This window comes from Tetranychus urticae, chromosome 1, assembly GCF_039701765.1.
Source record: "Tetranychus urticae isolate SD_2017Ah chromosome 1, NJAU_TeUrti_SD_1.0, whole genome shotgun sequence".
In the NCBI taxonomy this organism is placed as follows: domain Eukaryota; kingdom Metazoa; phylum Arthropoda; class Arachnida; order Trombidiformes; family Tetranychidae; genus Tetranychus; species Tetranychus urticae.
Genome location: NC_142958.1, coordinates 13855476 through 13883240, shown reverse-complemented (window position 1 = coordinate 13883240; position 27765 = coordinate 13855476). Strand labels below are relative to the sequence as shown.

The window sequence follows — 27765 nt, the reverse complement described above, 5'->3', positions numbered from 1 at the left end:
TAATCGAAATTAATGGCTCTATCAACTAAATCTCTAGTCTGTGTAATTAAATTGGAATAAGCTTGTAACTAGTTTATTGACATGATTCTGATCATTTGTACGAATCGCGTTTATTCGTATTGCTTGACAAATTCCCTAAATTGAAAGCAAACTTGGAATAAGTTGAAATAAGTTTATCTCAATCTTGGTTAAAAATTGAAATTTGCTAATTGGCGATCAGAATATTCACTGATTGAAAGAATGGAGTCAAATTTTTCATGTCAAAAAATAATTTTGCATTTATTTTATAATCTTTGTTACAATTAAATTTACAGTTTGAATGTAACTCCAATGACTTAGATTTTTGGGTTTGCTTAAGAAAAGCTGAAAATGAGAATGACATAGATTATGAACAGACAATTGAACGGATGATTCCAAAATTAAGTTGGTAACAACAATTACTAGAAGTGCATAGAAAGAAATGAAGAAAAAAATAGATTCAAATGTGACCAAACAATGAAACCAGAAAACATATTTTCTGTAGAATCCAAAAAAGAACCAGAAAAGACATTTTCAAAGCTCCAAAATTTTGTAACAGAAAAAGTTGGATGAAAAATAATTTGAAATTTTGGACATTGTCAACCAGTCAAATTGATTAAAAGGAAGAGGGAAAAATGGGAATCAAAAGCAGTTCAATTGTCGCCATAATTTTGTGATCTTGTTACATTGTCTTGATTGTTGGAGAAACAAATTGTCATGATAATTATATTGCTCTTTCGATTCCCTATGAGGTTGATGTTTCTTTGTTCATGTAATTAAGTTTGTAAACTTGTATTTACAGTTTGTACAACAATCAAGAGAAGAAAACAAAATGAGAGAAAAGAGGAGTTGATGGAAAGGTAACCAATCAAATTAAATTGATTGGTTACCTGATTGGTGTTACAATTGACATATAAATACATTTACAAATTATTTATAGATTTTGTATATTACATTATACTTAATTAGAATGCATAATTAGTTAATTTTGCTTGATTTGCTATTTTGGTTTAGTCTTTTCCAACAGAAAATCACAATTCGAATGGGATTATTTTAATCTCTTTTGCTTTTCCAATTAATATTTCTTTTGGATTGTTAATCTTTTCATTGGAATTTCGATTAAACAATTTAGATTAATGTGGAAAAGCATGAAATTGATTAAAACAAAACCAAATTGCAATAGCAATAAATCAAGACATAAATCAACCTAGAAAATTAGATACATTTTTTGGGTTGATTTTTACAATTATGAGTGTGTCTTTAGTCGAGGATTTGCAAAAAAAGCACCAAAAATTGTTGAGCATTTGTTCCGTTAATTAACAAGTTGACAGTCCAGTTGAAATTAACAGATTATCATGAGCCTGAGTATGCATCAAAAAGCGAGTTTAGGTTAATCTTGGGAAGAGTCAGGATTGATGTCCAGTTGTAAACTTAATCCATTATCTTGATATAAATGGCCAAACATCAAGATATTAAACTGTCCAAGTTAATTGATAAATAGAAAAGGTTTAACAGTTGATTGAGAACTTTGGAAGGCCTTTGCTTTGTGTGATAGTTGATTGTCATTTTAATTTTCCTAATTCCTTGGTTGATTCCAAATTGCATCCAAAATTTATCAAAGTAAAACTGGAAGAGATCTTGAAAATTATCTCAGTCGATATTCATTGGAAGTGAATGAATAAAACCAAGAAAAGAAACAAATTCATGTAAATGGACCAAAATTGGGTTCCATTTTGAGTTCCATTTTTTCTTGAAATAATTTCCAATAATTGCAAGTGAATTAAATCTATGATGAAAAAACTGGTTAAACAAGGAATCCTTCAGGTGTTCCAATGCTTGTCTGAGCTCGCAAATTTTGTAAACTTGTCAATATCTTCTTTTGATGGCTGACAACTGTAATTCCTAGTAAGGAGAGATCTTGAGGCATCAAATGGAAGACGGATGTTATATTGGTTAGTCCAGCAGCTTCAAAGTTGGGTCGATAACGGGTCAGTTTAATACTAGATAACCATTCATCAATTGTCTTGAACTGGACTACATCAGGAATAACTGGATCACCAAAAGGATCCAAAGGTGGATATCTGTAGGAATCAAGTTGGCAAAAACAAGACATTAGTTTAAGCATTAAAAGGATTGAAAATTTGCTGAGCAAACATTTCAACCAATTTTGTATATGAAATGATTTACTGGCAAATCTACCAATTAAACCTTTAAATAAACCGTTCATAAATCAGACGGTTAAAGGTAAATCCAATGGCTTAATCAATAAGTGAAAATGTAATATTTTGCTGATCTGTTAATTTTTGCAACTTTCATCACATTTTCACTCAACTGTGGCTTTTGTTTGTTTAGCTTTTGCTTATACAAACATCATTCAATTTACCTTGTTGGTGCAATTTTTTGCAAACTTTCAGGGCATCTCATTAATTTGTCTAAAGTTTTAACAATTTGTGAAAAGGTTGGTCTAGTTGAACGATCTTTCTGCCAACAATCCAACATTAATTGGTGAAGAGCCTCTGGACAATCCTGAAATCAAGACAATCAAGTGATTAGAAATTGGAAATCGAAAAAGAAAGAATGACATTTTCATGTATTTTTATCACCAATTGAACAATCAGTTTGAACCTTAACTGTAACATAATGAGGTTTACACAGATTGCAATGAAGATAGTAACACAAAGAGACCGAAAAATGATATTCAGATAATTCAATGTTTAACACAAAAAAATGGTACACAAACGCCTACAGATGAATGCTTTTTTCAACGCTTCTAGGCAACAGGAAAGAGAGAGAGCAACGAAAGAAAGGAAATAAACATTATCAGATGAAATTGATACAGAAGAGGCTCGAACCGTATCTCAAGATGTTCAGAGGGAAACCACAGATAAACAGATGAAAAACGAGAGTTAACTAGATAATGCAATGGTTACGGGCAATTCAAATGAAACAATTTCAAATGTAAACAGATGAAGAAAAAGATGAAAAGTAAAAGGTGAAAACAAACATGAATATAAATGAAAGAAATTTATTCATATTGAATTGACCCAAAACAGGGAATAAAAAAAAAGATGGAAAACGATCATGAAGCTGATGGCATTCATTGTAAATTTGCTTCATGTTATTGTTACTGAGTCTTCTTTTTTTGCATCTTATTATTGTTCACAATGAAGTACCTTTAATGATTGTGTGTTGATGATGCCAATTGTATGAGTTTGCAAATAACTTGAGGGTAAATTTGAAAAGAGAGGGAAGAAGGGAAAGAAACATGAAATGGTTAAAGTTATATAAAGGAGTTTGAAATGGTTGCTTGAAATCAGTGATGAGAAGCTGAATAAACCATCAACAGTTGCAAAGCGATTAATTATCAAAAACGAAAGATGAAGAGAAGAGAAGAGATGACAGAAAGAAATGGTAACCACAACAAAGAAAATTATTGTTCATTTGGTAACAAGTAACATTGTATGGATCCCTAACGATGGAGGACAAATTTTACGCTTCCCTCAACAAATAGAAAGTCAACTTTACCATGATTATGATTATGATAAAAATTATCAACATAAATCAGAGTGGAAAAGGAAAGATTGAAAATGTTTCCAATGAGAACTGATCATGGCAGAATCATGATGAAGATGCTCAAGACAAGGTGACAAGCAGCTCAATTTGATAAACAGTGTAATCCCTAGAAAATCCTCTTTTCTTGTTTTCTCTGTAAACTATCTTTGACCTGGAAGATGACCTGAAATGAAGATATTGCAATGATAGAAGGCGAAACAACGTGTTAACAAATCTTTCAGTTTTCCTATTTTCTCTACTTTTGCTTGAATCAACACAAGAGGAGCCAAAAAAGATGAAATGACGAGAAAAAAAATGACGGATCAAAGATAGGAAAAAGTGATTGACAGGGTTTGATACATTTAAAGATGATGTTGCTGGAGTCGAGGGAGAATGAAAAATGACAAGGAATCATCTTAACCAGTATCGGCTCATCATCGTTGTTTACCAAGTACTACAAAAATGTAGAAATGTACAGAAGAAGGAAAAAAAAGTTTGGTAACAGATCATACAAGATGATGATAATGATGGCGAAAATAGCCTTAAGAAAATGGCTCATTTTTTGTTCTTGTTACTTAAATCACCTTCTAAGGGTTTGAAAGGAAACAGCAGTAATGAAAAGGGAAAAAAAGATGATGAATAAGATGATGGAAGGAGAAGAAAAAAAAAGAGACAAAGAGGATGATGAATAAGATGATGATCAAGATGAAACATGTTACCAGTTTTTCAATCATTTTACCTATCCTGCTGAGCTTTAAAGCCACAGGTCATAAAGTAAGCAAATTCATAACAAGGTATTTTTTTAAGGCAAAGGTAAGAATAAGAATAAATGTTTCTTTTTTTTCTCATATTTTCTCTTCTTCTTCTTTTCAATGGTTATTAGAGATATATAAAAGATCACAAATGAAGAGAATGAGAAACTAGAGATTACTTGAGAAACAAACAAATATGTTTGTCTATTAGTCGAGATGTAACTTGAAGATGAATGTTGATTAAAGGTAAGTTGATCAAGTTGGAGAAAAGGTAATAAAAATGATTCTTTTTTGTTGAAGATAAGTTTTCCGAATCACAAGGAATGCCAATCTTGAGCTGCTATTGATATTGACTTTTCATTATGTGTTCATCAGGATATCAACTTGAAAATGTCATTGAATCAGTTTAAGGTAAATATAATGACAATTAACTTACCATTGGCGGAGGAAGTCGATAACCTTTTTCAATTCCTTTAATTACATCTTGATTAGACCAATTCCAATACGGCCTTTCACCATAAGATAAAACTTCCCAGCAAACAATACCAAAACTCCAGACATCACTTGAAGAGGTAAATTTACGGAATGCAATGGCTTCTGGTGCTGTCCAACGAACTGGAATTTTTCCTCCCTTTACAATTGAAAATAAGAAAATCGGAAAAATATGAGTTTTAGATTTACTCTCATAAATCTGTTGATGGGTTTAATTGGATGGTAATGAATTAGCGGTGAAAGGTTGATAATCATTCAAGGGTCAATTAATGGTTTGGCAAACTAACTTTACAATTAAAACTAAATATTAACATTTTCACTTCATTTCAAAGTCAACCTTCTTGCTTTCATTTGAACCTCTTTTTTTGTCGTCAAGCTAGTTTGCTATCAAATGAATGATATACATGAGAGTTGAGGCTTTTGTCATTAGGCAGGTTTAAAAATGAAATGATAATCATTGTTGCCCTTGAGGGAAGCTTTTCATGATGATCAAGGTAAAACTGGGAGGGTAAAGAGGAAAAGGAAAAGACATTTTTTGCTGCTTCTTCTGAATTAATTCAAGTTACATTGAGTTGGTTTTATAATTAGTTAACAGAGGCAAACAATTAGATAAACATGGGTTTACATTGTGTGTTGGGTTGTTTGCTTGAATGGAAACACATTTTTAAGGTTAAATTAGAGGGAAAAAGACTAAATCAACAAAAGTTTCTAATCAGAGTTTTATAATCAAATTTGGATAAGGTTAAAGAGGAAATGGTAGGAGGACATGATAATGATGATGTTTGGTGATGATGAGGATTGACTATTGATGGACAAAAGAGGTTGAAGGAAAGGATTTGGAGGAAAGGGAAATGAGGTGAAAGTGAAACATGGAATGAATGGAAAATTAATTTCTTTTCGTCTTTTTTTTGGTAACAAAATTTTCTCGAAATTTGGGTTCATTTTTGTGCTTTACACACTAATTGATGGAGTAAGCATATGATGAGGATGGGAAATTGAATAGTTATGATTATCTTGTTGCAAGATTGAATGTTAATGAGGTAATGAATTATGTGGGAATAATGAAATTGGGTAAAGGTAAAGGTACGTGTTTGAGTTGTTAGACAAAAGATTTGATGAAAGGTTGACTCTTTTTGATATCTTTGTTGATGCAAGTTACAACAATGATAAAGATATACATAATGAGAGGATAAACAAAGAGGTTTAACTAGAAGAAGAAGAAGAAAAGAAAGGAAGAAGAAGGAAGATAAAGATGAAAATGATTACCCTTGTTGTGTAGGCGCCTTCATTAGCACTTTCAATCTCCCGTGAAAGGCCAAAATCAGCAATTTTACAAACTAAAGCAGCATTGACAAGCACATTGCGTGCTGCTAAATCCTATCATCCGAGAGGAAGAAGAAGAAGAAGAAGATTAAAATGATGACGAATGAGTTTCACAGTAAACATTATTGTAAGCAAAAATGACTTTTGCCTAAAGTATAAATCAACTTTAACTCTCTCATCACTGCCATTGAGAAAAGTCAACAAATGATTTGTATAAATGTTTAGTGATTGTTTCCAATGGAAAACACAATTTAAGTGATTGATTAACAGTTAACTTACCCTATGAACATAATTTATTTCTGATAAATATTGCATTCCAGCAGCAATTCCTCTCAACATGGCTACCAATTGGATAATTTGAAATTTAGCTTCATTTGCCTGTTTAAACAAACAAAAAATGATTAGTTAACAGTTAACATTTGATTTACAATCGAGAGTAAAAAGAGTCTTGAAAATGTCATTTTTAGCAAAATTTCAATATTGAAAACATTGGTTCCTTTGAGCCAATAAAGTTGTCTGTAAAATGTTTAGTTTTCAGGTAAATCTTGAGATATTGAGTTCAATAATTTAGGATTAATTTGGGCGAAATTGCACCTTGAGCTTATCTTTGGAAACAAATGTTTTCCTTTCAACCTGGAAATGATTCAGTTGATATTGAAATACACTTTAACTGGGACAAAGTAACAGTTATGATCATTTAATCCTTCATTTTATTGCGATCTCTGTTTATTTTGAAAGCTTATTGATCATAAAAGTATTCAATTGTTATCCAATATCAACTAACCATAAGTTGTTTAACCTTTGAGAGAAGGGAGAAAAATGTTTATGGAGAAAATTTGAATGACATTTTTTTTCTTCTCATTTTACTCTTGAAGATGAGGGAATGAAAATAACACAAAACTGACCCTTAAAAAGGCATCAAGAGATCCATTATCCATGTATTCAGTGATTATCATGATGGGATTACTTTTGGTTACAACTCCTTGTAAATAAATTACATTTGGATGATCAAATTGTCCCATAATGGATGCTTCAGTAAGGAAATCCATTCGAGCTTTATCAGCAGCTCCAGGTTTTAATGTTTTAATGGCAACTGTAACTTCAGGTCGACCTGGAATTTTCAGTTTACCTCGGCAAACATCACCAAATTCACCTGATAATCAATCGTGAACAAGGTTGAGAGAAGAAAAAAGTTGAGTTAAAAAAATGAGCACAAAAGTTGAATCAAATCAATAACATTGATATTACAATAAAAACTTTTCAACTTATTTGTTGTTGTAAAAATGATTATCAATAATGTTCAATAATGAAAATAATTTCTCATTATTTTCTGATTTAAGTGTTACAAATGAGATGCAAAAATGAATGGTTATGAGAAGAAAATGAAAGAATGAATTTTTTTCTGAATAAAAGTAATTTGATGAAATATGATTGCTGATGAGAGAAGAAAAAGAAATGAAAAGAAATGAAAAAAAAAGCGTTTCCACTCAAGCTGATGATGATTAAGAAGTGAAAACATTGAAATTAATGAGGAAAACTGTGCAAAGCTTGAAAAAACATTCAACAATTGAAATCAATAATTGAAATTGGCTGCATTTCATGGAAAGAAGAGACTAAGGTTAAGGTTATCATTGATGAAACAATTAAAGGTCAACATGAGGAAATATGGACGCAACAAAAAATGATTATCAATTGATGGAAATGTTAATCAACAGTGAACACACTTTTCGTTGGAAAGTTTAATGATAATGTAACTATTAATTCCACCCTGAATTTCAATTCTATTTAGATGTTAATTCGGTGAAGAAAAGAAACCTTTCTTCAGAATTATCTTGCAACTCTCCTCAGGGAAGCCAGCAGCAAGTACTAGAGTAAAATTGATGAACAAGAAGAGGATGAAAAGTAAACTTTAGAGGGGACTTTAGAGGCCCTTTGCTTCATCAATTGAATAATTTTCATCAAAGATTTTCAAAGTTACCGTGACGCATCAAATGGGATTTTATCATCATCTTGTAAAAAATATCTTCATCACTTCTGTGTTTCTCATCATTCGTTGTTTTTGGGCTTGAAAGAAGATAAAAAAACAACTTTAAATACGAACAGCCAGACCCTGAAGCTTCTCTGTCAGCACTGTTTACCTGCTATTTACTTTCAAATTGAAACTTAAGGTTCAAGAGATGAAAATTACTCTTACTTTTCTCATCTTCTTCTTCACCTTGCTCACCTCCCTCATGCTGGTCCCGAGTAATTTACCCGCCATGATAACCTGTGAAGAAAATATTATTTTCTCATTTCTTTTCATCTAATATATTTTTCATTTTTCTTCTTCACTTCAAAGTTGCTCTTCTTTCACTTGTTTAAGGCAAACACTGAAAAGCCTTCTAGCCATTTCAATGGCAATGTTTTGCCAACTAAACATCATGATCAAGATGAGATGAACACCGTTGCTTTACTTTTTTTTCAATAAAAAAAAAGTTCTCCCCAGGTTTTCAGAGTTTCTTTTCACTCTTTTTTTTTTGTTGAAAAATAAAGTGAAACAGGAAAAAGATGATGAGTAAATTTGAATTGCACATGAGAAGGTGAAGGTAAAAAAACTAGGCATTGGATGCAAATGTAGACTTTTTTGTACAGAATAGCTTTTCCAGACTTTCAATGATTGCTATTTAATGTGATAAAGTGGAAACTGTTGAAAGATGATGAGCCAAATAATTAAATTTTGATGGCTTTGATAGCTTTCAAATGATTTTTACATTTTAACAGAAAAGTTGAAAAGTTTCATCAAAAGGTTTGTAATTGATTGAAATTGAAAAGTTTTCTCATTGACTTACCTCCGCCAATGATGGCCTCAATTGTGATATGTGATGCATCAATCTCTCGAGTAAACTCTCTAATTGCTTGGTGAGGATCTTCGTATGTATGAGGATCAACATAGGCTCTGGAGGTGCCACAGTGTGTAAATAATGGTGTGGTCACTGAGAATGGTGAGTTAACTGAGAATTTCAAGAAAAAGGAAAAATTAATTTTCGTCTTTTTTGTTTCGCTAATTTATAACTTTCAGTTATTTACTTTTAATCAACTTACATCTTGCTGTTGGCACTATTGGTGGATGCTCTAGTGAAGGTACTGTTAAGGGAAACAGGGAAGAAAAAAGTTAACCATTAATTTGAATAACTGATGACCTTTGTAATGTTTAAAAATTATGTTCATTATTAATGCTTTTGCTTGAGAGGGAAACATTGAAGCCATTAATTAATTAGGCTTGAAAACAGTAAAAAGGGTTCAATCTTTACATTTGTTCACCTAATAGTGTTACATTTGCAATTGCATTAATCAATGTTACAGTCAAACATGTTAACTTGACATTTATTGGGATTTGGTTGCAATTATTTGATTAAATTATCGAAAAAGCAAACAACTTTGACCAAACAACAATCAGATCATTTTAATCAATCAATTGACCAACAATGAAAACAGTAAACTGTTTCTCCTTTTACATGGAAATCACCAAATTGTAATTTCGATAAATCTTAATCACTTCAAATTAACTTTGAATCAATTTCCAGATGAACATTCAAACTGAACATTTTCTCAAAAAACTTTTTATTCAAGAAAATGAAGTTTTTCATTTCAACAAATTTCTGATATTTTTTCAATAGAAAAGGTTTTTTGGTTAAACCATTTGGACAAGGTTTTTCAATTGAAAGGTAAAGTTGAAAGGAGTTTTGAGAGATTCTGAAATTTGGAATTGAACATTTTTCCAAAAACTTTTGGGAAAAGTTTTTATTACAAGAAATATCGATCTTTGAATAATCTTGAACTCGAAAAACAAGAAACAAAATTAGCATTTGGAAATGAGTAAACCTATTGGACAGGGTTTTACACTTGAAGATAAAGTTGAAAGGTTGAGAGTTTTGAGAAATTCTGATTCTCTACGGAATTTTGCAAATGTTGCATGTAAATTTTGTTGATTCATATTGAGATATTAATGAGACTTGCGATTAATCAAATTTTCTTAGTAATTTGATGCAACTTGAAATCTAATGACAGGTTTTTACTCCTGAAATGGTAAAGATGAGAATGGACAAGCCCAAAGGAAGAGATGAATGATGATGAAGATAAAAAGTTATCAAACATTTGTCTGATGACCATTTCCTGTCTTTAACTAGATATTAAGATATTATCGCAACTCATCGTCTTGTACAGATTATAAATGATTATGAATGAAATGTTCACATGGAATGACTTTTGTCTCAACTCAACAATTATAATTAACAGTTGATTCTCTATTATCTAGTTAATTGTAAGCCAAACCCAATCTTGTATAATTCATGGTTATTTACAATTTTTCAAGAAAAGGTTAAAACAATTATTCAAGTCTGTCAACAATTAGAGTGATGACAGATGTTTACTCGTTGTTGATAAACTATTATAATTATCATTTGTTTGACCAATGATAATCTGTGAAACTCTATCCCATGTCCAATCATTTTAATCATCTTTAAATCAACAAAGGTAAACCTGATGACAAGAAGGTGGAAATTGGATGAAATGTGAGAAAATTAAAAAAACGGAAATTTTCCTTTTCTTTTCCAGATAATTATAGCAACTGTAACTGACCAATCAGTTGACAAGTTAATTTGATACTCAGATGTTTATTTTCAATAATCAGTTAATTGTAGTTTCAAACTGTAAATACGGAAGTAAACATGAAAATGTTCATCTTGTCAACTTGGATATCATGTCAAGGAAACATTTTCATTGTCAACAAGGCAAAATGTTTACCGGCAAAAGAAATGAAAAGATGAAACAAGAAAATTGAATAACAGGTAAAGAAGAGAAATTCATGTTCCATGAACGAAACTTTTCTTTTCTTTTCTTTTCTCTTTTTTTCAACAAAAAAGGTTGATTTTTGCGTTAAACAAACAGAATAATAATGTTCAATATTCATTGATAAAAGGTTGGAGAAGAAAAGTTATAAATAATAGAAATTGAATTTTTCATGGTTTTATCTGATTGAAAATGGAAAAGGTTGAGAGAGGAAAGAATAATTTTAATGGAGAAAAATGATGAAAATGGTTAAAGATGAAGACAATTGACTGATGATTAAACTCACTGTTTCGAGTAATCTTAATATAATTAACTTGGAAATTGTTGATGCATTGTAATAGCTATTATCGGATTAATCACCTCAACAGTAAGTAAAGGTTACCTTGAATCATAGTTGGATGTTTTTGCTTCTTCATGTAGATGATGAGGATGAAAATGGATGAAAAAGAGTTAAGAGAGAGAGAAGATGAAAAAAGTAACAATTAAGTTCGAGGATCAAGTTTCTGGCAACTATTGAACCATGCAAAATCAAGTAACCAGGGGAGAAAAGAAAAGAAAAGTTCTTGAAAAACTTGGAAAAGATGATAATGATGATGGTAAAGATGATTAAAGTTTTCGTTTTTTTCTTCTTCTCTCTCATACTTCTTAAGGTTAATTTGATTGGAAACAAGTACAACGTAAAAACAGCAAAATAATCATTAGACAACACTGAATCTCATGAAAAACCAGGATAAAATAGTCATCAGGATAACGGTGTTGCTACTTGAGAAATATAATTATGTTATCAAAAACAGAAGTTAATTTTTCTCAAATTAACTCGTTCATTTTTTGGTCCCTTTCAATCATTAAATCAACATTTGAAGTGAGAGAGAGAAAAGTTCTTGTTTGGATAAACTGAATGAAATGAAACTGAATTGTATTGATAGCCACAAGTAATTTGGGAACAAACAAAGAATTTAATTTTCACTGTTAACTTAATAATGACGACAATCATGGTTTTCTCATCTCTGTCATCATTAGCCATCATCATTATCATTTAATCATCAAGTTACCTCAATCACATAATAGTGATTAACATTCATTATCATTGAGTAAATTGAACATTTGAAAGGTTTAAAGGAAGAGAAACTTTTAAAATTCAACATTTCATTAGCAATTCTGATAGTTTTATAATTAACAGGAGGATTCAGAGACTAACAGGGTGAAAATGTGACGAAGAGAGAAGGAAAAAGAAGAAGAAGAAGAAGAAGAATCAACAATAATTATCAATTGAAGGAATGAAATTGTAATGAAATTTTAATGCAATTGTAATGCAATTGTAATCCTTAGATGAAAAAAATGTTGAAAATGAGGAAAAGTTTAATTACAATGTTAATACTCATGAAATTAGATAATGTTTACATGATTGTGATAATTGAAAAGGTAATTTGACTGAATAAAGAATCATAACTATTCATTATACTGTTGACTGTATAACAAGTTGATGACATTTTACCTGTTCACACAGGCACACCTTGAATTGTTTGCATGAGACAATGTAACACAGTAAACTAACTCGTGATTAAGAGCAAGAAAAGAGGATGAAAAAAAAGATGTTGTTAAAGAGTAGGTTTCAGGGCGTAGTGTGATGATGATGATGAAAATGATAATAATACTTAAATAATAGGAAAAGTTGTTATTATTAATATCATTGAGCAAGTTTCCATTTTCATGTTGATATTGATAAATAATGAACACATTGACTTTTCAGACTTTTTTTTCTCTCTCTCTCGCTCTTTTCAACATTTTTTCATGTTTGCCAACATTTTTCATCATCTATATCATTATCTTCATCATTATCATGGTGAATATTGTGAGGGCGAGATTCAAGTACAAATAATGGGCAAGGCGGCAACAGAATTTTTGATGAACCAAAATCAGATTAAACCATTGATCAATTGGAGTTGAAAGAAGGAGAGAGAGAGGAAAGTCCATTGAGTTTCATGATGAAAGTAATCAGCTCGGAGAAGAGGAAGAAAAAGATTCATCATAAACCCAATGACACTGTCATTCTTGTTATTCATGTTACCCATTAATTTATTGGAACTACATTTTTCTCCATTTCATCTCATTTCGCAAAATGAGATGAAAATAAGATGAAAATAATATTCATCTGTCAACAAAGTTCATCATGTTCATCGGAAATAGAGTAATGACCATAAAAAGTCATGGTAATGTTTAAATATTGTGTTGGTGCAAGTCAACAATTGATGAATCTTGATGAATCTTGATTAATCCTTAGATGGTAATTTGGTCAACCAGTTTAAATTGTGTCAAGTTAAGTAGGTTCAAGTGTAACAATTAACTTACCATCGCCATTCCGAGTATATTCAAGAGTATCACAGTCACTTGGTTGCTTCTTGTTGCACTCGTCAGTGTTTCTGTAAATCACATAAGGTCAATGTTAATCAATGGAAAAGTTCAATTGACTTTTGGTTTTGGAGAAAAAGGTGAAACTCATTGAACCGAAAGGAAGTAAAATTAATAGAGTAAACAATGGAATGAAATAGAAGTGCAAGAAAAGTTCAGGCAAAAAGAGCAAAATGAAAGAGGAAATTGCCTTGAGGCAGTTATCATGAAAACAGGCAAAATATCAAAACTGACAGACAAAATAAGAGTAAAATTAACTAACTAATAATATCACGTTATTAAATGTTAACTGAATAAGGCACAAAGGAAAAGGTAAAGACTTTTCAAGCTAAAATAACATGAACATTTCAAGGGAAAAACACTTTTTTTTTGTTTTATTTGTTTGCCTTTTTAAAGAAGAAGAAGAAGAAAAATCAAATCAAAGTTGAGGGAAAAAGTGAAAGAATCAGGAAAATATAATTTGATCCATTTTAAGAGGTTTCATTTGATTAGTGAATTTTAGAGTAAAAAGATCAATATTGTGAGACTGATATAAAGTTGAATGAAACAAAATGATATTAACTAGGAATGTTGATTGACTGAAACAGATTAAGATTGAAGTAAAAGGTAAACAGGGAAAGGTGAAGTGATAGCCCAAAATTGGTAGGAAGAGAGGGAAAAGCGTCTTTTTTTACTAATAACATGGAAGAAAAAATTGAATGGCTGATGGATTCGGTGGAAAGGTAAAGAAAGTGAGATTTTTGTTTTGTGTTAATATTTTTTTTCTGTTCTTGTTTTGCTCATGTTTCACTGGTCCAATGATTTTCAGGAATTTTGAGATAATTTTTTTGTACAGCAAAATGGGAAAGATGATAATGAAGAGGAGGAAGAGTTGGGAGGGAAAAGAAGATGAAATGAATAGAGAAAATTCCAAACATACCTTCTTAAGTAGAGAACAATCATGACACCGATGACAACAACAAGGACCACAATGGCAATTGTAACACCAGCAATGATTCGCACTTGAACTGAATCATCTTCACCAATGTAAGCTGAAAAGGAATGAAATAAAATGAGAAAAGGCCAATTTTAAAATGATCAACATTTCAACAAAGTAAAATGCTTTCAATGAATGTCTTTCAATGTTGTGTATTTCAATGAGCATTTCAATGAGCATTTCAATGTTGCTTCAATGTTTAGTTCAATGTTTAGTTGTGTTCAATATGTTTTAAAAAATGTGATAACTGAATGAACTTTTCATATTTTTCAATGTTGTTCAATTTTGTTTATTTGCTTTTTCTTTTTCCATTTTTTGTATTCAACTTTTTTTTGTTGCAATAACTTTTATCTGACAAAAGTTTGTTCATGGTTCAAGTGATTAAATTATATTCACTCGACTAAATTTCAATTTCATTGTTGATTATTTGTTAAATGTTCAATTGAATTAACTGTTTATTTGAAGGTGAATCATGCTGATGATGTTTATGGTTAGTCAACATTTTTCTAGCTTCTCTTTCAATCTGTTTTCATGTTATTTTTCAAATGTTTTTTCTTCTCTTCTCTTCCAAGGTATATTATGTTCATTGGAACTTGATGATCCGTATAATTGTAATAGTCTTTGCCTATTAAATAAACCTGATGATAAACAGGGTAATCATGGGTCACTCGTGTTCAATTGCATTCTTATGCAGTGAGGAGTGAAAATGAAAATTAAGTGAAACAAGTTCAGTTGAGGAACCGGAAAATAGATAACCCAAGGCAATTTGGTGCTTTAAATAACAGAGAGTCAAAAATTTATATCAACTTTTTTCTTCTTCTTTTAGTCTTTTTTTTATTCTTCTTCCTTGCGATTCCTTTGCGCAATTATTTGCAAATCAGTAAACAAGAAACAACAGAATAAAGTTTCCATCAAGAAATCCATCAACTGATGGAATTAAATTCAGGCGAAATGAAAAGAGAAGCAGAAAAAAATGATGCACATTTAATGATGCAAATTCTTGAGATAACTTGAAACACCGAATCTCGAATCAAATTAAAAGACGAAAGAGTAGAAAGTAAAATGTAAAAATTCAACTAAATTTGGACAAAACAACATTAAATGGAACAATTTATCTTCACTTTTCTCAATCAATTTTCATCCATTTGATAAACTTTACATAAAGTCAATACAAGTCTCGAAATGAACATTTAATGTAAAACTTTATCAGAATGGCAATTCGTATAATTTTTACCCTCTAACAATGAATTTTAAGCAAAGAGTAAATCGATCAACTTTTTCATTACTGAACATTGAACAAAAAAAGTAAAATTTACATTAATTTAATTTTCAATTCATTTCGAGCTTTCAATTTTTCTTGTAAAAATCAATTTCTTCAAAAAAAAACATTCAAATATTGGATGCAAAATTTGTCAACTGAATCGCATCATTAATCAAGAATTGGAATGAACTGGAAAATTGTTTAATCAGTTAATTGGAGTAAACAATTTAAAGAAGATTGAATAGCAATTAAACAAGATGAAACATCCTTGTTGATTAACCATTAACTTGTAAATTGGTTTTCTTGAGTAAATTCAAGTTTTCAAAGTTGAGCAAAAAAAGATGATCAAAATGAAGGCAACAATAATTATTGAGATTTTTTTTTGCTCCTTTTTATCATCACAATCAACATGCGATTTCAAGTTAATTTGAGGTTAAGATGAGCGAGCAATTAATTTGTAAAGAGAGTAAATGACGAGTTATCGTGATGTTAAACCAACAAGATGATGTTGATAGAAGAGGGAAAAGAAGAAGAAAAATTTAGATGAAGATGATGAGCTCACCTTTAATTGATGCATACCGTGGTTGATACATCAACACCAGTATCATCTTTGACCCACCTTTAAATTTTTGGTAAACAAGGTAAGCTCATCTTTAGTTTCATCCAATGTGCATAAATATACATTTTTATTGCATCTAAACAAACAACTTTGCGTGATCAAATTTAGTTAATTAAAACCTTTTAATCGTCCTCTCATCACTTCTCATCAACAGTTTATAATCTTGATTGTTGTCCAACGAAAGTTTTGGCTCAACATTTCGTGAACCCAAACTAGGAGAAAGGTTTGTAAAGGTTATCTTTCAAGTTAATAAACACGTACAACACGCTTAAACATTTTCTATATGTAACAGTCAACAATAAGGTTGACCATGAAATTAAATTTAATGACACAATTAGACCTGTTAAACCTGCCTTTCATGGGTTTCATGGAAAAGGGTTGAAACAATTAATGAGATTCTATCAACAACTTATACTCTTTTTACCTTAATCTTTTTTACCTTTCTTCTTTTTGTTCAACCTCTTAACTCATTGAAATAAATGAGTTGTTGTTGTTGATAAATGGAACACAGAAAAAAGCAAATAACAAATCAACATTATCCTTGGGATGAAAAATGTTATCACAAATGATGATTACTACCTATTATTAAGAGTTGGAAAAGGGAAGAAAAAAAAGAGCAACTAAAAGCTTACCTGTACTTCCAACTAATTGACCGGTTCGTTGATATACTGGTTTACTAAATTCAGTCCATCCTGAGATGAGTTTACCTCGAATCTGTGAGGAAAGGAATAGGAGGAGTTAATGGGAGAGTTTTTCATTCTGCAAAACAGAATAATTAATGTTTACATTATCTCATTATCACATAATAATCTTGGGCTTCTTAATTATCAGTCGAGAGAGTAGAAACAATTTATTCTCTTGTTCATCCAAAATAATCAACTTTATTGGATAATGAAGAGACGAACAGGCAAAAAAGGCCAAAATTTAAGGTTCAGTAAATAAACATTTCCAATGAAAATTCAATTACAATCAACTTTAACAACTTGTCATCAACTTCAATGTCTACAAAAATATAATCAATGAACAAATCTTCAAACGACTTCTGATCAACATTTGCGTCAGTTGGACTAGACTCATAGACAACATTGAAATTGATCAACATTCAAAGTAAACCTTCAACGGTTAAATGCAAGTCTAGTCCAACAGTCGCAATTGAATGTTGAATAGTTTGAAACATAAGTCACACCTGATAGGAAATGTTGCTTAAAAAACACTTTTCATAACTTTTTTCACAAAAAGTTGAAGAGTGTCAACTTTTCAGTTAAATGATCTTATCATGAGAATCAGTTAACCCGAACGTTATGAACATGATTCAGGTTTGCACAGTTTTATAGCAACAAAGCAATCTTGCAAAGCTGTAAAAAACGAGACTATAAAGTATTGAAGCAACTGTTACAGTTATGCCTATTTTTTGTTACAATACAAATGCAATGCAAACTAACTGATAAGCTTTGTGAGTCTGGGAAAATGGACATTTACTCAATCTAATTTCAATGAAAAGATTAAAAGTTGGTAAAGCTGTTGATGCTTTGCCCTGAATTTTGATAATACAAAAGAGCCTTTTTTGCTGGATGATAAATGTTTAAATGAGAGAAAATGTTGAAACATAAAAAAAGAGGTTTGATAATGGCGATAATGGTGATTAAAAATGTACTTAATATTGCACTTTTAAATGCTATTATTAATGCTTACCTGAAATGCATAATCAGTTTTGTCTTGAAGATTTTTCAAGACAATCTCTTCTTTGGTGGTAAAAGCAGTTGATATGTTTCTTTCAGCCCCCTTGGGGTAATATTTAACCTCATAACGTTCAAGATCATCCATTAAACCATCGCCCAATGGATTCCAGGATAATTTAATTTCAGAGCTTTTAACATTAACAATTCTAATATTGGTTATACCTGGGATTGGATTAGCTAAAGAGAATGAAAGAAAGAAGAAAAAGGTAAAGATTAATAAACATTAAAGGTAAGAATGGTAATAATGATTAGTTGATGACAGGTATTTTATTTCAATCTTAATTGATTGTAAATTGGGTAAGCAATGAAAAGGTAAAAAGGTAATCAAGAGTCAACGTAAAAATGGTGTATAATGAAGAGACAGCAAACATTTGAGATAATTTTCATTGGAAAAAAATGGATTCTCATCAAAATGAACAAAACAAGATTCATCTTTTCCCATCATTTTCATCATCAACATAATAATCATCATCAATTTTTATTACCAATTTAATTTTATCAGCAACAAAATCTTTAAGGTTCGGTCCTACCGAAATGTTGACCGACTTAAGTAGCCTCAAGTATTAAAAAGATGGTGAAAGAAGGTAAAGAGAGAAGAAAGGAAGAGAAGAAAAACGGACAAAAAGAGAAGAGAAGAGAAAGAGAAGATAAAGTGAAGAGCAGATGATGTGTTGAGGGTTAAGGTAAAACCAAGCCTAAGAAATGGAGGTTGAAGAAGGTAAAAAATGAAGCAAAATCTCTTTGCTAAACGTTCAAGTTGAAAGTACCGAAGACAATTTAAATTACACATTTTTCATGGCATCAAGTAGCCTAGGTTTGCTGTTAAGTCCGGTTATACTAGAAATGGTTATTGGGTTGAGATACTTTTTCATGTTCATCTTTCACTAGATAATATCTTGGGCCATGTTGTGCGAGAAAAAGGAAACATTGATACAAATCAGAGTAACACTGTTGTTACATCATGATCTTTCATCATTAAGTTATTTAAATCGAAGGTAAGTTTATTCAAGAAAAAGGTGAATAGAGATGAAGATGTAGATGAAGAGGAAAAAAAAGACGAGAAGAAAAGCTTTATTATAATGCTAAACGATTAAAGTTGATAACAGATTGCCATTCCTCATTGTTAACTTAAAATCTCAACTGAGCTTTATGTTTCCACAACAATGCTGCTTATTTGCTTTGCTGTTTATTTTCACAAATCAGAGAGGAAAGGTAAAGTTGAATGACCATGAAATTACATGTACATTGGTTGATGAAATAAGAAACAGTTTTTTTCTTCTTCTTCTTCTCTTCACTTCTTAAGGTTTTACTCGATCAACTAACTAATGACGCGAAGTTTTCTGGTCAAAAGATCACGATGCAACCAAATTACTGGTCAAGAGTGAAGTGCACAGAATAAGGAGAAGAAGAAAAAAAGAGAAGAGAAAATGAAGAAAACCAGAAAACCAGGACTGATCCTACTTTCCTTTCTTATAATCATCTATTCTACTCCTTCAATTTCAACCTAGAAAATGGAGTTTTACCTGAAAAAAAAGTTGCTTATCATTGAAAACTTATTGACTTTTATGTCTTCAGTTCTGGACATTTTGCTCATTACAATTAATTGTAATCTCTAGATCAAGTCTTCAGCTTTGTTCAAACTGCTATCAAACAAAATTTGATTTTCGGATAAAGATTTTTTCAGTTTCAATATTCAATCAATTTCAAGAGTAAATTGAAAAGTTGATTGCAATTGCTGGATGAGAGAAATTCATGTTTTGCATGAAACTTCATTTGATATTTAATTCGATGGAAGCTTATCTGTTTAATTGGGCAAAGTTTTTAATTTAAAGTCAATTTTCTAAGCTGTAATTGATCAGCTTGAAAAAATTAGTGATGGAATTGAAGATAATTATTGCGTTGATCAATTCATGGTAAATTGAGTTTTGAGCTTAATTGTACTCAAGGCTAATTATTTGCTTAAAAAGCAGTGAATAATTAAATAAAAAAAAACTAGTTTAAGTTGAATGAAATTTGAAACGAGAGAAAAATTGAGTTGCTAAAGCTGACCATTTCACTTGGAAAGCAAGACTTATCAAGATGTGACAAAATGATGAAAACTGTGGATCAACCTTTTCATGGATTTATCATCGTCAAGAAGGAAAACTGTAAACTGGGAAAATTTTTCAAGACAAATGATAACTATTTCAACAATTTAATGATCGTGAAATTTTGAATTTTACAAGGAAAACGATTTTCGATTTAGTCGACTTTTGCTGAATTTCCGATAAATGATTGATCGACAGTTTGCAATTGCATTTCTTGAATTCCTTAACCAATTCCTAATAGCAATTCAAAGTTTTGAACAAAAATGATTAATCAAAAGATAACCAATTTACAATTATTTACTCATTTCAAGTGATTAACCCAGTTTTGAGGCAAAAATTTGTTGAAATGATTGCAATCTTGAATTCAATGTCAATTGAAAATCTCATTGATTGTTAATTAAAACTGGAAATGTTTGAAAATGCAAATGCAAGAAAATGATGTTGGATGAGAAAAAAAAAGTTGAACAAACGATAATGATGTTGGCAGTAATGATGAGTTGAAGGTGATGATTATGATGATTTAGTGATGAAAATTGCACAGACACAGACTCAAACATGAGCAGTAATCCAATGGTTGAAACAAACAAAAAACAGATTCTTTGAGACAAGTTTTCACATTTGAATGATTCCAATGGCAATAAGGACAAATTGATGATCACTCGACACTGATTAGCAGAAAATGATGATCCAATGAATGCAATTAAAAGGTTGAAAAAAAGAGTATTTTGTCATTGACTCCATGACAGATGAACAACATGGTAAAATGAAACAATAAATCAACACAAATGCACTTGTAAGGTTCACTTGTCCAAGTGTTGCCAAAAGATATCAATTTCAAGTTGATTTTGCATTTTGCCTTTCAAAACATTTCCAATGTTGATCAACATTTATCATAACCAGAGATTGGAAACAAAAAGGTTTTTTGTAACAAACAGCAAACCTCGACATTTTTGTCATTTTGTTTTTTTCCTCATCTTTTTCATGCGTAAGTTTTTCAAGGTAAAAAATGATGGCTTTTTTTTTGTTCTCAGAGTTTTTTACTTCAAGATGAATGAAGGATTCAAAACGTAAGATTAGTCAACCATCAAAATGGCCATTTTGATAGTCAGTTTTGCTTTACTTTGATTTATTTTATCCTCTGGTTGATGATGTTAACAAAGCCTTGCTGGGCAAGGTAAGGTGCCGATGAAAATAGACAATCATGAGAGGCAACAAAAAAGAGAAGCAATCTTCAGTTTCCTTTCCTTTCTTCTTACCTTTACCATTACCCTCCACCTCCTCATCATTATCATCATCTTACTCTAATCTTTTCTTCTTTCTTAGTATTTTTTACAGTCAATTCCCTATCAACCTATGTAATGATAATAATAATGTTGTTTTTTCACTTTGTTATTGTTGTTGATGATGATGTTGAGGCTGAAAATAAGGCGTAATGATGATAATAACAGTTTACAGGCTTTGATTTGGGGTAAAAATAAATATCACTTGAACAGTTTTTTGATACAACCAATTGATGATTAGGAAGAAGAAGAAGAAGAGGAATTGTGAACAAAAAAGACGAGAAAACAATGGGAGGAGAAATGATGAAGATAAAGTGGATTAAGATGAAGATGAGAAAAGAGGGAAAACGATAACTTACTATTAAACTTGTGTCCATTGTCATCTTCAGTGATAACCAACGATATATAACCTGAAAGATATCATGAGAGCAACGAATTAGTTGAGAGTCAAAATGAGAAATGCCAATGGACAGGTAAAGAGAGGTAAAGAAGAGGTAACAAGAGAGATAACATGAAAATCTTTTCATCAACAGCATCATTTAGTTTCTCCTTTTGACGTTGATAATGTTCAAATCAGAATCATGATAATCATTGTTATCATCATCTATCTTGGTTACGACCATTAAGAAAAGGTTTCTGAGTGTTACATGGAAACTTGTTATCATCTACTTTTCTTGTTTTCTGTTTTTCTTTTTTTCTTCTTCTTCTTTCCATCAACAAATTTTCTTTTACTCTGGTCAAAATGTGTGTTCAATTCAGACAATTGAAGGAATAAAAGAATAATGATAATAGAATCAACAAAGATAGCAACATGAAAGGTTCACCTTTATCAGGGTAAAACTCCCATGCGATTAAGTGTAAAGGTTTTACTCTGTAAATTAATCTTGACCCTTTACTTTCATTTCTGTTGTTTTTCGTTCATTCATTCAGCTGTTAAGATATTCATGTTAATGGCTCGGTAAATCTTAATTTTCATTGAGAATCATCTATCAGAAGTACCATGTTGTTTGCTTGTTGATAATCATTTTCAACGAAAAGAGGTAATGTTATGTAAATGATTTTTGCGTGTTGCTCATTCCTATTCAATTGATTTGTAAAGATTGATTTTCGAGTTCAAATCTATTTCAGTTTTTTCTGAGTTGCAATTTTTTCTTGGCTTTTTCTTTCTTCTTCTCACGGTAATATTGAATTGAACAAAATGAGCAAAAATATGAATCAAAATTGAAAGGTAAATGATGGTGTAAATGATGATTGATTGTTAAAATAAACATATTAATGGTGGAAAGAAAAGAAGAGAAAATATTTTTTCTCGTTGCAATTGAGATATTTTACGATCTATTTTTTAACAGTCTTACCTGATGGCTCTGTAGTTACGGTTATATCGATAAATTGGCTCAATTCAGAGCCTGAAACACCGTTCTCGGAGTAAACGATGAAACGGTAAGTTGATGATGGATTAAGGCCTTGGATTGTTACTTTAGTTTCATTGATTGATTCCGATGAAGGCAGATAGGTTGTTGTTGATGGACACTGTTCACATTCAACTCGGTAAAGAGTATCATTACGTCCACCCAAATATTTTGGTGGTGACCAGGTAAGAAGCACACTAGATTGGTCAACATCTTTAATTGTTAAATTTTGAGGCGCTGATGGAGGTTCTGTTGGAGTTGAGAGTAAAAATTGAATCAATAACAAATATGAAAATGATTTTGACTGTTGTAAAAACTATCGATAATTGTTTGATTAATTTGCAAATTAAATATAAATTTAAACTTGAAACCATAAAAACTAGACAAACGCATAAATTTTTGGCTCAATCACTCTGCTTGTCTCATAATTTTTAATTAAATCTTTGAAAAGAGGACAAACTTTTGGCTCTTTTTTTGTATCCTACGCTTTTGGATTTATGAATACAAATTATTCCAACATGTATTATTTGATTTACAGGAAGCTAAGTATAACCTATACAATTAGTGAATATAGTTTCAGGTCAAAATCGTGCCAAAATGCTATAAATCAAAGACAAAGGTTGAACCAATGTTTTAAATATCGAACCAAAAATACATAGAAAAGGCAAAGTTGCATTTTGTGTAGACTTGTAAAGCCATTGGTAGTCGACTTTGAAATGTCTGCTCTTTCAGTTTTTCCCATTAAAATTGCAATAAACTGTTGAACAAACTAAGGTTTGCGATTAATCGTTACTATTGGTTGACTTTGCTATCAATTTTGAAAAACTGAAGGAATGTTGAAAATTTACTGTTGAAGTTGCGATGAAGGATTAACTTACGTGTACAGGGAAACCATTTAGGATCTTTAGATGCTCGATAGTAACCACGATCACAGCGACATTCAGTTGATCCACGATAAAGGGCAGTACTGTGAGTTGGACATGGTCCACATAATTCACTACCGGGAGAAGGTTTGAAAGTCCCTGGTGGACAAACTGTTGTGGATAAAGAGATGGAAGCGATTAGATTATCTATTGGAATAATCAATTGGACAAACTAATTGACTTAGTGGAGAGGAAAGTGAATTGAAGATAAAATACAATAAAATGGATTTGGTTCAATTTAATTTGATTGGATCAAGGAAAGGAGCCAGATAAGGTAAAAAGGTTTCACTCAATAAGGAGAGACTAAAATGAATGGGCAACCAAAAAAAGAGGTTCATCAATTGGTTGAAAGGAAAAGACAGAAAAGAAGAAGAAAAAACAAACCGAAAATGATGAAGAAGAAGATCCAAGAAGATAATAATGAACAAGAAATTGACGATAATGAGATGAAAATTGATCAAATTGAACTTTTGCTGATCAAATAAACTAAACACGCTGACTTAGGGCACTAACAAGTCTGAAAGGCTATTCTTTACTTTGATTCCTATGTTATTTATATGCATAAGTCTGTTAAAATACACAGAAAGTTTTTAATATTGATACAAGAAGAAGAAGCAAATTCAACAAAAACAAGAGATTGTAATAGTAAACCTTTTTGGTCTCTCTCTTTGTGCAAGTTTGCCAAACCTTGACCCTAAGGTCAATTAAATGCTGGTAAAAAGTTGAGCCTCAAGAAGGGAACCCAAAAAGTTGAGTCAATTAAAGTGTCTTCATGTTAAGTAAACAAGTAAACTCAGTTATTTATTTATCTTAATGTGACCATTCAACTGAAAACATTGAGAATATAGTTTTGTATTCAATGTTTATAGTTTTAGGATTTTTTCTTGTTCTTCATCAGAATTTATTTTCTTCTTCTTCTTCCTTTGCTTTTACTGGTCATTCTGCATTTTGATAACCCTTGAACCAGATCTTATCATGATTATGTATCACACATGGTCAATGGTAGTTAATATAATGATTTATAATAATATATAATGCAATAGATAAAATATTAGTTTCAAGAAAAAGAGAGAAAACTCTGAAAATGTTGAATATGAGACTATAATGTTGGTCAATAATAAACAACGAATGTTGTTCGTGCTTATTTAATGTTTTTTTTGCTTTTCCCGCCGAAAAGAGAAAAGGCAAGAGAGAAGAAAATAAGTTCATTTCGATTGAATAAATTATTATATCAAGAGTAAATGTAATAAATATAATGATAATAGTAATCAAAAGATATAAAGAAAAAGAAACATGATGATATTCATTTTTATCATGGCTCCTCTAAGATATCATTATTGAGAAATAAGTGGTATTGAGTATAATAATCATGGAAACCTACTGAATAACTTGTTATCCTTGGTTCAACATTGAACCCAGCTATACATTATTAATTGTACAAAAGAGAGAAATCCAAATTGAATTAATCAATCAGAGTGATACAAAAATGAATAGCATTAAGGATCAACAATAATTTACAATGTTACTTCCAAGAGAAATTAATTTTTCTCAATAAAATCTGCTCTCAATGAATCGATACAAATTGGTCAATGGTCAATCTCAATGAAATGCTTAGAAATGGTTATTTCATGAAAACAAATAAGAAACCAGAAACAATAATTAATCTGAAAACATTTTCAAGACTCAAGACGTTAAGAGACTCAAAGGTTGTCGCTCAAAAGTTGCTTTGATGCAGAGTTAACAGTTGGTCGTTTCAAGTCATTTCAACTTTTCCGATTCGAAACGGTTAATTTTCACTCTTTAAATCCTATTAGTTTTGAATCAGCAGCTTAACTAATTAGCAAAGATTGTTTAGAGAATAGAGAAAGGTCGCTCTTTAAGGTAAACTTGATTCTTGATGTAAACCTGACATTTGACGAGGTTGACTTTCCTTGATTACAATGGGTTTAACTAGTAAAGATATATTGGGATTGATGGTAAAGGTTTGGACAGGTGAAATGAACAATGGTAATGCTCATGTAAATTACCTTGACAAGATTGTCCCAAAGGTTCATAGCCTGGCATGCATTCACAGCCTCCTGAGGGAAGGGTCCAGTTACCATCACCTTTACAGAGTAATCTTGGCTTTTCAATTTCAACGGCATTTGGAACACAAGTTCCCTCGGCGGGTACAATGGCAGTTAACTCTTTGCCCGTTGGGGTTGATGAAAAGTGAGCAAAGTTGGTTGTTATATTGGGACAGGCAACGTAAAAAATTTTAATCGCCATTAGTGAAAGGCAAGCTCCTTGATCACGGAAGGCAAAGTAAACTCCTTTTTTACTGACGGGTATACTTCGTACCTCAGTATTTATGATGGTCTGTAAGCAAAAGAAAAAGAGAAAAGAAAAAAATTATTTAAATGAATAAAATGTACCAAATGAATGACCAAACATCATGTCATGATGCAAGAAGAAAAAAAACTTTAATCAATCAACCTTTTCTGTTGTATTTTTAGCAGTGGTTCTTATTTTCTGTTGCATTGACATGGTTTTTTTTGTCATTATGAATTTTCATCTTTTTCATGTCAGTGATCACAGTAATGATCAATGACAGACTTTAATCTAATTTGGTTAAACTTACCTCACTATTTGATGTAAATCGTCCTTCATCGGCAGCTATTCTGTCGATTAATTTGTACGATTCAGGTTCCCATGGCGGTGGATCTTGTTCCTTTGCTGAATCAAATTCATGATAAAGGAGGGAAAAAGTCTCTTTACACGATAATGCCATTCCTGGGAATAGATTACAGTCTCTCATTGAGAATTTAATCTCAATGTAAATCCTATTGGCATCATGTCTTTCAATGAATGGCGTCCAAAGCCAATTATTTACATTTTTATAAGCTACATCACAGACTACATAAGATCTCCAGTTGATACCTCTTTCAAAATTGGTGAAACTTTCTTCAACCCATCCAGGTGTTTTTGATTGAGGTCCATAAGGATATCTAGTCCAGTCTAATGAGCTTTCCCTTGTAGTGTCAAGAAGAACCACTGATGTTTTTTGAGCACAAATGTAAACACCGAAATGATGGATAATTAAAAATAATACAATAATCCAAAATGGTTCACAATAACAAAACTTGACTGTTGGTTGCATATTTATAGTCACTAGGATCCATCATATTTTAAACAACATCCAACATAAAACCAAAATGAAGGACTAACAACCAGACTGAAAGAAACATGAGCCAACAACAGTCTCTACTCATGCCACGTAAGTGAGTAGAGAGGGAAGATACAAAGAGAAAAGTTACAGTTACTCCATCTATCCCCAACTGCACCAACCAAACAGTAACAAGAGCAACTCTTGTCATTTCACCAAAACTCAATCATTTAACAGTTTAATTACCTTTCTCAGTTCAATTGAAACCTGAACAAAAAAAAAGACTCGAATACACTTGAACCCTCAACACATCTAAATCAGAAAAGTATCAAAAAAGAACCAAAAAAGAACCAAAAAAACATCAGATTTTGGGTTGAAAAGCAATTTAAATTTGCTTCACCTTTTTGTAAAAATAAATATTCCTTGAGATTTAACCATTTGTTGGTCAAACACAAAGATTTATGAAAATTGAAAATTTTGCATTTTCGTCTTTTCTTCGATCAAATGTTCGCTCAATTTGAGTTTATTAGCTAATAAAGACTTAGTGATTATGCATGAAACGATGAATTGAGTGAGATTTGCAAAATTGTAAAAAAGATCAATGAATAAAAATGAATCTCTTTTTTGTGCAAATGATGAAGTACAAAGAGAGAAGCTAAAGATTTATCAGGTAAATAGGAAGAAAAAAGGTGAACAAAGAAAGTAAAAGAAATGAAGAAGAGATGAAGAGATGATGAAGAGATGAAGAAGAAAAGTTTGAAGGGAAGAGAAAAAAAAATGTGTGCATTATTGGTGTAGGAATGTTTAGTTAAGCCATTTTTTTCTCATTCACTTTCCATTGATTATTTATAAAGAGTTGAATGAAACCTTTTCATGCTTATACAATTGAACTGCATTAATATTGGGTTTAAACTGTTCATCGGAAAAAAAAGTAATGTTAGAAGTGGATGAGA

At 31.0% G+C, this 27765-nt stretch overlaps 1 protein-coding gene across 1 annotated transcript; it reads right to left on the bottom strand.

The window, feature by feature from the left end:
* Positions 1–251: 251 nt before the first annotated feature.
* Eph (Eph receptor tyrosine kinase) lies at positions 252–27765 on the bottom strand. The gene is made up of 17 exons (XM_015938191.3): positions 26288–27765; positions 25695–26025; positions 23623–23778; positions 22691–22993; positions 21695–21745; positions 17922–18145; positions 16862–16943; positions 14293–14404; positions 13314–13384; positions 9219–9260; positions 8966–9127; positions 7043–7290; positions 6417–6515; positions 6081–6191; positions 4759–4953; positions 2402–2544; positions 252–2099 (listed from the first exon to the last, which is right to left on the bottom strand). The coding sequence occupies exons 1-17, from the start codon at positions 26804–26806 to the stop codon at positions 1823–1825; spliced, it is 3126 nt and encodes a 1041-aa protein (XP_015793677.2). The 5' UTR covers positions 26807–27765; the 3' UTR covers positions 252–1822.

What these genes read in the sequence shown, in the direction of transcription:
- Eph (XM_015938191.3), bottom strand. Translation starts at nt 26,806, where the DNA reads ATGCAACCAACAGTCAAGTTTTGTTATTGTGAACCATTTTGGATTATT. An exon ending in AATAGTGCCAACAGCAAGAT is followed by an intron (nt 9,128 to 9,218) that starts GTAAGTTGATTA and finishes TGAAATTCTCAG; the next exon opens with TTAACTCACCATTCTCAGTG. An exon ending in AAATAAATTATGTTCATAGG is followed by an intron (nt 6,192 to 6,416) that starts GTAAGTTAACTG and finishes CTCGGATGATAG; the next exon opens with GATTTAGCAGCACGCAATGT.